This window comes from Battus philenor, unplaced genomic scaffold, assembly GCF_028537555.1.
Source record: "Battus philenor isolate CCGP_79_NKW_IND1 unplaced genomic scaffold, ilBatPhil1.0.hap1 SCAF_2, whole genome shotgun sequence".
Classification (NCBI taxonomy): Eukaryota; Metazoa; Arthropoda; class Insecta; order Lepidoptera; family Papilionidae; genus Battus; species Battus philenor.
Window position 1 is genome coordinate 4,883,858 of NW_027181682.1, and position 12,080 is coordinate 4,895,937.

A 12,080-nucleotide genomic window follows, 5' to 3' on the forward strand; every position below is an offset into this window, starting at 1 on the left:
CTATAAGTCCTGTTCTTTCATTCATTAGTATTGATGCAATGATAGTAGTTTGACAATGACATTTGAAAATACACTTCGTTTTGAAAATTTCACCGAAATATCAAAGATTATTTTATTATCTTACAATTACAAAACTTAACTTAGATTTATACAATATAAGATATAACAAGGATTAATTTAACATATAACTGTTTTAATAGATTAAATGTATAAGAAAGTCAGAAGAAATACTACCTTTACTTCATTGAAATTGAGTTTCTTAATTTACGGACCCTTGTAGTTAAAATAATAGACAAAGCAAACGAAATAAAAACAATTACAATTTGAATAAATCGCTGTTTTACCAAAAATACTAGTATCAACATCGTCTTTGAGATCGTCTATTCTTTTTTTTTTACTTAGAATTATGAAGAAAATCTGGTTTATCGAAAAGTACATTAATAACAACAGATTTATGTGAAAATTACCCATGCACAGAACGAAACTTAGTTTCTTCTTTTTTAACTAAAAACTCGAATCTATGGCATGAAATAGTCAGCCTGTCAATTTTATGCAGCTAAGTTTATGATCACCGTCGCTCTTTCTCTAATAAAAAATGGCGAACCGTGGGGGAACCTCCAGGCGCGTCCCAGAAAATGAAGCTGCTATTAGTTATGTGCAATGCGATGGATTGGTAAATATTAAAATCATTATTCACTTTCAAACCTATTATTTCTCAGAAATATCTTACACCATTGACACGTCATGATTATTCCTTGTTTTCGACTTTTTCTCATCCAATTTTTGTTAAAAGTTTCGAAAATATGGAGATTTATCGAGTCCTGAACGACAACTTTTTGTCTCAAACAGTTAATTATTTAAAAGAAGAAGAATTACCAACTTCATTTCTTTTGTTGATAGGTTATGTTGTCGACCTCTTTTATTTACCTGTCCCCTAATGAATTTGGCTGAATGAGTCATGTACCGTTTTGGATTCCTTCCTCTCTCTAAACTTCAATTACATGAGGTCATCGGTTCATATTACTTTTTAAAACACAAAAAAAAAACAAGTTGCTCCATTAATATCATCTGCTCAGAATGAACAGTAACGTATATCGATTTACTCGTATAATTCAATTTTGTTTTACCTTAATATCCTAAAAATGCTTATTCCGCATATGTATACTAAATATATGACAAATAATCATAAAAATTCAATTTTTTTTAATTTGTTTGATAACAGTTCAAGATTTGTTTGTACAATACAATAATGTTAGATTGTTTTAGTTAATCATTTTTTCTGTCTTAATTATTAATTGATATAATATTTTGGGTTGACTATTGGGTTCATTTTACACATATTCAGTCCACCATGACACAATGTGTAGGTGAAGTGAATAAATACAGAATTACATAAATGATTTATTATTTGAAGAGTTTATAAGTTTTTAGTAACAAATTATTGTAATATTACAGGCGGTAATGAAAATAGTAAAGCATTGCCATGAGGAATCTTGCAGTAACATGGAGGTTGCCCAGGGGGCTTTGCTGGGTTTGGTTGTGGAGAACAGACTAGAGATTACTAACTGCTTCCCCTTCCCCAAACATGATGATACAATGGATGAGGAAGAATATCAACTTGACATGATGCGCAGACTCCGCAGAGTCAATGTTGATCATTTTCATGTAGGATGGTAAGTTAATTTATTTTACCAAAAGAATCAATATATTCTCCTGGTAAGACTAGATGGAAAAAAATTATTATACCTATTCTAGATTATTATGTACCAAAAGAGGCTACATAATCTTTTGGTAAGACTGGATGAAAAATATGTCTATGTTTTCTAGATTATTAATGTTATTATATAAAATTTTAATGTGCATATATATTTATGCATATCTTCATATTTGGCTCAGAAATTATGGAGATGGCTTTTAAGTTTTATAAATAGATATATTAACCAAAATAACTATTTTATAAGGTTTGTTCTATACCATGATGAAAACTTTAAATCCTTGTACAAGTGGGCAAAAGAAGTTAGTTTTCCTTAATACATAAGTAATCAATATAAAAGTAATCTTTATTTTAATATGCATTTAAACATCTCCATTTAAAAGCACCTAATGTACCAACTTGGAATGTTATATTTATAGTGTGTGCTTAGGGTTAAAGTCTGTTACTGTTTGCCTTTGTAGGTCTGTTACAGTTTTGTGGTCATAAAAATTCCTTATGCACAAGCTACAATATGGGAGAAGTATAAAGCAAACCTATTAAACTAGTTTAAAAAATTGATGTTAACTTTTTCAGGTATCAGAGTGCAGATGTTGGAAATTTTTTGAGCCAATCTCTTTTAGAGTCGCAATATCATTATCAGACTTCCATTGAAGAGAGTGTTGTAGTGATTTATGACACTAAGAAGTCAGCCAGAGGCTTTTTAACTCTGAAGGCATACAGATTAACCCCTCAAGTTAGTAATACTTTAATTTTTTCTAAGTAAGCTATTTTAAATTTTGACAAGATTTTATTCTAGGTCCCCCTAAAGGGACAATAATTGGTCTTATTTGGTAAATAAGGAAATATTAAAATAATTATAAATAATCAATTCTAGGCTATCGCAATGTATAAAGATGGTGATTATACACCGGATGCCCTGCGTAACTTGAAGATTGGTTATGAGAGCCTCTTCATTGAAGTTCCGATTGTTATTCGCAACTCGCCTTTAACCAATATTATGATGTCTGAGCTCTCAGAAATGATTCCGGAAGAAGAGGGCTCCAAGTTTTTGGATTTGGGAACTGCATCAGTACTTGAGGGTATGTATTGTTAAGATTGATAAACAAAACCAATTGGGTCCTTTACTTAGCTCTAAAGTATAAGGTAAGGCTGTATAGCTGTGAGTAGCTGAGTAAGGGTTCTTTTCTTATTTTAAGCCTAGCCAACAAAAGTTTTTTTTTCTATATATATAGGAGTGAATGTATATCTTATTTATTTTCATTTAATGTATAGTACATTTTCCAAAAATCAATGGATGCAAAAATTATAAATAACTTTATTTTTATATTGTAAGAAAAAGTGTGTCTAAAATTCTATTACTTAATATTAACTAATCATTTTTTACTACTTGTTAAGACTACAATTCTAAAATGTTTTTCTAGCCAGCTTTAATATATATATTTCTAAAAGTTTTTTGTAAATTTTGCAATAAAATGTTACAAATGTCATTTAAACTTTCAGGTCAACTCCGTAGCCTAATGGAGCGTGTTGACGAACTGAACCAAGAAGCAATCAAGTTCAACCGTTATCAACAGTTGGTTGTCCGTCAACAGCAAGACAAACACCGCTGGTTGCTTAAGAGGGCTCAAGAAAACTCTGCCCGTGCTGCTAAGGATGAACCTCCACTACCTGAGGAAGATGTTAACAAACTTTTCAAGCCCCACCCAGTACCGCCAAGGCTGAATCCAATGATTGTAGCTGGTCAAATCAACACCTACAGCCAGCATATAAGCCAGTTCTGCTCACAAAGCTTGGCCAAGTTGTACCTGACTCAAGCACTGCAAAACGCAAAGGAAGCAAAGCAGAACAACTAGCTTTGTATTTTGTAATTAAATCCAATAAAAAAATAATGTGAACCTTAAAAAATTTTCTTTATTTCCAAATAAAAAACCTTACTGTATTATACAAATTTAAGCAGTTGTCTTTAAAGTTAGGATAATTATACTATGAGATTGTATATAGGTGTAGAAGTTTTAAAGGTTTGAATATAGCACATTTGTTAGTCATCATTAGACACTGAACATTGATAATTTTTTTTCTATTGGAATGTGATTTGCCAATAACTTCTGGCAGTACAAAGTTTGCAGGGATAGATTAACTTAAATGTGTCGTCTGAATTTTAAAAACTGGCTGTTATTACATTCTTTGTTATACCTGAAATTATTGATTTCTTAATAGTGTGCCATACTTTAATTAAAACCAAATTTTATTACTATATTCATCCCTTTAAAGCTTTTACATCTATAACGAATCATCTTTATGTTGCCCAATAGTAATAACCATTGCATGTTTGCATAAGAGCTTCAGCTTCAGATTTTAAGAATCTTAGAAACCTAAGATCTGTCATGAAGATCATGCCTATCATGTCTTTTGGGTTGTTAAACTTCGTTCATAAGCTTACCCCCCAGTTTAGAATAGTGTTACTTTTTTACAGGCAAAATATGCATTTTACAATAAGATCACACAAACTAGTAAATTAAATATCTATATCAAAACATTAAAGCCTTCTAAGTTATATGAATATATTAAAAGGTTTGAACTTGGATAAATTCATGTAATAATAATGGATATCTGGCTAAATGATGTGTCTATCTTCTTTAAAGGAAATGTGTAAATCATTCAATTGTACAGGTAATGTTTCATAGGATTTTGATATACATTTCTTTTTACATTTTTGAATATGTGACGCATTAGACTAACTTATTAATTATAAAAGAATTTCCATTCAATAAGGTTACCCAACGAATAAAGATTCACTCAATATTAGTTAGAGTAAACATTATTTGAAGAAAAAAATTGCAGAACAAGACTGATTTTGAAATGACTGTAATATTTTTTTTACATACACTTACATGAAATATGTTAATATAAAAGTAGCACCACAATGCAGTGAGCTTTTAAATTTCTTTAAATTTGATTAAAAACGTAAGCAATAGTTCTCATAATTATTAACAATATAATAAAATACAAAAAGTATCGTGGCAAAACGTTAAAACAAATTTAATTTGAATCTTAAGTGGTACAAAGTTTTTTTTTGTATCGTTAAAAATACATTCATTAGTTATGTATTTTAATTTAGTATTATTATAATTCTTTCCTGAAATAATTCTTATTATAAGATTCCGTCTGTGTTTTTGTCAACAAACTAATTTTGTTTTGCAACAGCTGTCTAGGTTTATTTAATGGCTTAATTTTGTTAATTCTTCTTGATGAGTCCGTAATAGACCTCGGTCTTGTTTTAAAGTAGCAAAGCGTGTTCCGAGCAATCGCCGACAAAGGCTAATAGCGATAACTTGAGCGATTGTCCCTTGATTGCTACAAATTGCTTCATCCTGCTACAGCGATGCCGCCCCCGGATAATTGGGGGGCAATCTTTCCCGGTACAAAATTATGCGTACCTGTATAATGTCCGGATGATCGCGAATAAATTAATGTTAGAAACGTTCGACTTCCTTTCTTATGATTAGAGACGTCATGTGAGAAAAATTGCTATATTTTATGGGAGAAATTGTGTTTGTAATTATTTTCAAAGTAACGTAATATTTATAAAATACTGAATCAAAATAAGAGAAGTAACACAACTTACTTTAATTTAGTAACTTTTACTTAATACGATAGTTTACAAATTTTTAGGTTTTGAGAAAGTTTCTTATAAAAATTAGCTTTTTTTAAAAAAATCATTTGCGAATATTAGACTAAAAATTATCATAACATTGTTATTTAAAACAAGTGGTCGCTAGATGGCGTTAAAATCTATAATTAACTTCTATTCATTCATTTATATGAAAATACCACATGGATCCAAATGCAAGAAAATTTTAGGTATCGAGGAAGAATAAATATATCCAACTAACTTGATTCCTCTTAGTGATATTTATATTATTATATTTAAACAGATAATAATATAACAGAAGACCATGTGTGATACACATATACTTATTTAAAATCTTTTGTTAGCAACCCAGCCCTAATGAAGTTCCCTTCATAATTCAATAGCGATTCATGTGATAATTTAAGTCTATGTAATTAATTATTTATGATATAATGATAATGATAATTATTTATCAACGTAATTTTATTATTTTATTATATAATGATTACTTTTTTTTATTCGAATTATTGTAAATGTAGTAACGTAAGAATAATTTTTTTAGTAATAACTTTATGAAAAAGGCAACATTAATATTTAAACGTTATTGCTTAAAATGAAGTGAATATATTTATTTATTGTACAAATTTTAACTAAGTAATTAAAAGTTATAAATCTTTATCTACATTTCTATTTGAAAACTCCAAACTTGTATAAAACCCCTTCAAAGTGCTAATACAACAAACATCACTAATATAACACATACATACATACATATATCTCTTAACCCAGAGTGAGCGGAAGCTTTGCTTATATATACCATTTATAGGTATTGACATATTTGTTCATAATTTAAGAATAGCAATAGCTTTCGTGCCCCTTTGAACCATATTTTTAAATTCCAGGTTCCTTTTCAAAGGCATATGCCGGTCACTATAAGCCTGATGTGGACTTAAAGGATCTGAGAGCTCACTAGTTTTACGTTGGCCTTCACGCTGTAACTGCTATTGGACAGAACATATTATTAACCAAAAAACAGTGTGCGGTAGGTAGATAAATATATTGCGTGCGAGAATATATTTTTATGTTCTATAATACGTGACAAATTTCATTTAATAAAGCCATCAGACAGGAAATGAGAGGTTGGCGACATCGTTTTCTTGTGCGTGGTCAATTTAGTGCGTAGATTATTACAGGTACAGATAATAAAGGATCAACCGCAACATCTGCGCTTCTGCATGTGACGTGTCTGTTAGGCGGGAATTTTTTTTTTATGTGAAGATATGTAATGCGTAATCATTATTTTATTGGATTATCTTAAGGCCAATAAAGCGGATAATGCTTTTGTTAATTTTGATATATTGTTATTCATTCTAGAAAATTAGATTTTTTCAGATTTCGGAAAAAAAGAAATTATCAAGTTCTTTAAGCGTGATACATAACATCGGTGTTCCAAGGCTTCTTATACAAACAGCAGTTGCTTTGAGCAACATATAAAGAGCTTATCTATATTTCAACTAGTACTATTAAGTAAATCGCCATTTTTCTAATATTTTTTAAATTATGAGATATTAATATAATAAATCAGAAATAAGGCGATCATGTAGATGAAAGAAAGTAACCGATATAGCGTAGCGAATTGGCAAGTTGTAGTGACAGTTCGCTGGCCATACAGCGTGCAGAAGTTGTCTTCAGTTTCCCACTGGGGCCTTAAGACTCTGGAGTGGAAACGACGGATAGGCATGCAGAACACAGAACGGTCTTATTAGAAATCTGCGGAGGTGACCTATGTCCAGCAGCGGACTTTTTTCGGCTGAAAAGATGACGATAATTGTAAACAAACACCTTTATTTTAAATCGCGTAGAAATTATAATGAACGGTGTTAATAAACAGAACTGCTGTAATAGGTTGTACCTGTGCATATAATACTGTATCTTAGGTGTGAATAGAAATAAGCAAATTGAAACTAAGTGCCTTCGGCTATTAATATTGCAATTACACTATTAGTGAGATGATAGGCCTACAAATATTGAAATTATACGGTTGAGCTAGAAGCGAGAACGGAGGACATGGCGGACCAGATGTAAGTCTACGTTATTATAGAATATTTATAACAGTAGGTACAAATATAATTAAGGCTGTTAAAACCAAGCAGTTGAATTCTGGTGGATTTAGAGTTAAAATGTACGATTTGTATAAAAGATAAAATCATTTTATTCAACATAGCTTTTAACAGAACTTTTATAGACCGTTAACTTATTTTTTTTATCTATTTTATTTTTGACTCGGCTTCGCAAGATGTTAGGGAAAAGAAGCAAGAATAAAGTCCACAACAACACATCTTTTAATAAGGTTTAACAATATAAATTTATACATATACATTTTATCAGATATAGCCTATATTAAATCAAAATATTGCGACATAGTTGCCAAGGATTCTTGACATCTATATGAATAATACATAGGATTTGTAATACAAATTTTACACAATCGATTTTCTTTCAATGACAGAAGCATTGTAGTTTTAGGGGAAATTTTGAAGGGCAAGAGCATCATCATCAGGGTATGTTTGAAATAAAAAAAATGCGCTCTCCAACCCGCATAGAAAGCGTGACGAGTATCAAAAAAATCCCTTTCTTGATTGACGTAAAGACCAGGATTTAATTGTCATGTAGTTTTGTTATTCTCGGCGGGGGCAGCAGCTGTGGCAACGGAAGAAATGCTAGAATCTCTGGCAGACGCTCTTGACCTACTCCGAAGACTAGCCTCGGTAACACACAATCTGATGATAAAGAGGTTTTTTTTTAATTAAATGAGATTTCACATTCTTAAAATGCAGTTCTGAAATGTTTACTTTCCAAAACATTCGTACATTCAGTTAATTAAGATAACAATTAAGATTATTTCAAATTAAAATTCCAATTGCGTTCTGCAGGTCACTTAAGACTTATTAGTTCTGTTAGTACTCGGATACTCGGTGTACTCGTGGCCTAAATTCAATGACTTAATTATTTCTGTGTCAGTTTATGTTATAATTTCAAGAGTTTAGAGAACAGTATATGATATAGTATCTCCAAAACAGTGCGATCTTGTACAGGATTTGAAGATCGACATAGAATGTTAACCCACATGGTGGACTTGTGCGAGGACGTCCTATGTGGTCTTCAATCCAGGACTGTAAAGCCCCTGCGGCTATTTGTTCCGCGCGCTATGTGGGCTGCGCACAGCCACTCCAACCAGTCCATTGGGCAATGTCGGTCGTTTCCGTTCGTCTACGGATCTCGATATTTCTGATTCTATTTCGTAGTAAAATCCCGAGCATCGCTCTGTCCATGTCTTGTAGAGCGACCTACGTTTCATTACATATCCTCAAACATCGAAGCGGTATATGTAGAAAACAGTAATTGTTATATTTTTGACAGTTATGACGCCGCTATTATAATTGCCAACAAAACAGTCAACAGAGTTTTTACTTTGACTTTAAATTTAAGTTTTTGTCGAAATATCTTTTCTTACTCATTTACAGCAATTTTCGTCTGATACGATGGTGATCGTGTTAATAATACTAATTTTCGATAACCGTTCGACTAAAATGATAATTTTGAATCAGTAGCAGAGTCGAAAATTCGATGTAATGGAATTTTGTAATAATAATAAAATTAAATTACGGAAATTAGGTGAAAAATTTGCATAACGCTTGGTAAAATTATTCGTGGGTCCTTACGAAGACACAGAAGGGGAGGTCCTCGAAACTTGTAGCGGTTTGAGATCCTTAGTTAATCAAAGGAATTTTGTAACACTGAATTGATCATTTATAAGTATTGATTTTGACAAAATTTAATCAAATCCGACTATATTACGGTGATTACCTGTCTTTGGTTAATTTAAAAGTATACGATAAAGGTTGGAAAAATATTATTTAAGGGAATTAGGCTGCCGTTGTGGAGGTGCGCAATTTGGAAGATTGCGCCGCGTCCGAAGCTCGTTTTCTGTGAATTTTTTAATTAAATTAAAAGTCAGATGCTGCGGGGCTGATGGGCGAGCGTTTATCGGTGACCTTCACGGAGCTTTTTGATCGAATTAATTTAATCGGGCTAGTCCTTTCCTTTTTTACTTCTCATTAAAGTTGACATGAGCTTTGAGCAGAAAATTGAGATCAACGCACATGCAACGTTTTTTAATTTATAAACTGATAAGCTTACAGGGTTTATTTTCTTAGGCATTATAGTAAGTTCAATTGTTTTCCTTAACAGACATACACAGTATCTTTAATGAATCCTATGAGAAAACCCATAAGCGGTGGAAAGCTGTAAGCAACCGACATAGCCTAAGGGTTTGGCAAGTCGAAGTGACAATGGGCAGGCGACGTAGTGCGCAGAACTGATGGCCGTTGATGCCTTAACGTTTTGGAGTTGAGACGACAGGCCGACAGGCAGAGCGTGAGACGGTCTCCCCAAAAAGATGGATGATGTCATTGGAAATCGTTCCAGAGGAAGGGAGATGAGTCAATATATAAGTGGAAACCTCTTTTATATAGAAGAGATATTATGTTTAAAAAAAAGTACATTATGATAAACAGAATTTTAACATAAAAATATTAAAGTATGTTAATATTTAGTTATGTATTAAATATCGAAGATATTTTAATAACGATACATATTGTGTTTCGCATGAATAGGCAATTTTCAAAATGAATAGTACGTTAATAGTAAGTTTGAAGCACTAAGTTAATCGGGGACAAGAAATTATTAAGGCAACGTTAGTAAGTGATTACGCACTCTGCTTGCTTGATGTACACCCACGGCGCATTATCGCGGACCTCTGACGGATTTATGGACGCCGCGACCTCTCGGCCCGTCAGCGCATTGTTTTTCCCTGATAGCGATATGAAGGATGCTGGCAACAATTTGATAACGCCTTAACAACGTTGCATTTGTTTATGAAGGATAACCTTCTTTCTCTTTCACGATTCAAAAGTACATGTAAATGCCTACTTGAATAAAGATGGTTTAAATTTCGATTTATTTTAATTTAAGTGAGAATACCATCATTTACTTGATTGTAAATGACATCCCGCGAAATAAAGACATCTTATTTGCGACTAACCCATTCTTCGCAATTAAAATTCTTATGGAATTTTTGGCGATTTTGGTAGGAAAAAAACTTTAAAGACTACGTTTTTTTATATTTATGTTAATATATCATTCGGTAGCAAGTAACATTGTGCCAAACAGCAAAATAAATAATGTAAATAAATAAATATAAAGAGTCTGTGATAAAAAATAATCTGTGATAATTAATATTAAAACTGTGATCTAGAAGTGTGGATGAAGAAAGGAGGTGCAAGAAAGAAGATCTGTTGGGGAAAAATGATTGAATAAAAGATAATGTAAAAAACGATTGAATAAAAGATAATGTAAAAAACGAATATAGAAAAAAATATATAAAAATTTAAAAACTTATTTTACCCAAATATGTAAAGTTCTTGTATCATAAGGCAGATGGAATTCGCAGAATGAGGTTCCCGAAAACAGGGTTTTTTTCTTAAGAAAAGACATGATTCGGATAAATATATAAGAACCATTTTATTTCTGTTTACGTTGGAACAATGTGTCTAGGTATATGTAGTGATTGTACTGTAGCGCCACCTACACCCTTATAACAATTTATTCATTTATTCTATGGTGCACTCATCGGCGTCAAAAAATTAATACAATATATATTTACACAATTTATTTGTTACACGTAAACACACATACTTCAACAGTAACACGAGGACAAATACAGACAACATTACAGACACTTACATAAACGGAAAGGTCACAGAAAGGTGCAGTAAAAGGAGAAGCAATAGAAGAAAAAGCATCGGCACGCGCGGACATCAGTCCGGCGTTCTACAAGGCACACCGTACCAGCAAACTCATTCGCGCGCCTTTACCTTTGTTTTTATTTGTGACATAACTACGCCTTCGTCCCAATGTCCGTTAATATATATTATAACTGTTTGTGGAGTTTTATTCTAAAAAAGAAACCCCTACAATTCAATTTATTATCCTCGTAGGATCATCATGACCTCTTCCGTGTACTTTATGCACGGTACTTATCTACGAGATCGAATCGGCAACGAGAAGATTAGTTAACAAATGAAAATAACCGATATGGGCAAGCGTATTGGCAAGGTGACAGTGGGCAAGCCGCATAGCGCACAGAGCAGACACCTGCTTGGAACTTAAAATTCTGGACTGTGTTGGTTGTTTGTATGTGGAACTTTTTAGGGTTTAAAATCGCCAGATACAGGCCGCTTTTAATTGATCGTTTTAAAAATTTATGTTGGAGTCCTATGTCATGCAGTGAACGTCCTAGAGCAGAAATAATGACGATGGCTTGTACGTCATGATAAAAAGCCAGAGGGACTTAATTTTATAGAAACTAGTATCAAATTATGCCTTTATATCGGCATACTTCAACTTGAGGCTACGAAGTTCTAAACACGCCTGATCTGAAAAAGCAGACAACAAACTTACACGGGTTCTCTTTGGGGTCACTCTTAAAATATATTTTATACAGAAATAGAGCAATTCATTCCTTTGCTTTATTATCATGTAAAAATACAGAATTTTTATAGTTTTTGATAAGATTTTGTTTAATGAAAATTTAGAGATATTATACGATCGTGTATTGTGAGCCTAGAGAAAAGAATGACAAGTTAATCTTTATTTCTAGTGTTAACTTTAAGT

General features: G+C 32.2%; 1 protein-coding gene across 1 annotated transcript; it reads left to right on the forward strand.

The window, feature by feature from the left end:
- Positions 1-543: 543 nt before the first annotated feature.
- Positions 544-3,619, forward strand: eIF3h (eukaryotic translation initiation factor 3 subunit h). The gene is made up of 5 exons (XM_068764931.1): positions 544-673; positions 1,456-1,673; positions 2,288-2,447; positions 2,589-2,793; positions 3,215-3,619. The coding sequence occupies exons 1-5, from the start codon at positions 596-598 to the stop codon at positions 3,565-3,567; spliced, it is 1,014 nt and encodes a 337-aa protein (XP_068621032.1). The 5' UTR covers positions 544-595; the 3' UTR covers positions 3,568-3,619.
- The last annotated feature ends 8,461 nt before the right edge of the window (positions 3,620-12,080 follow it).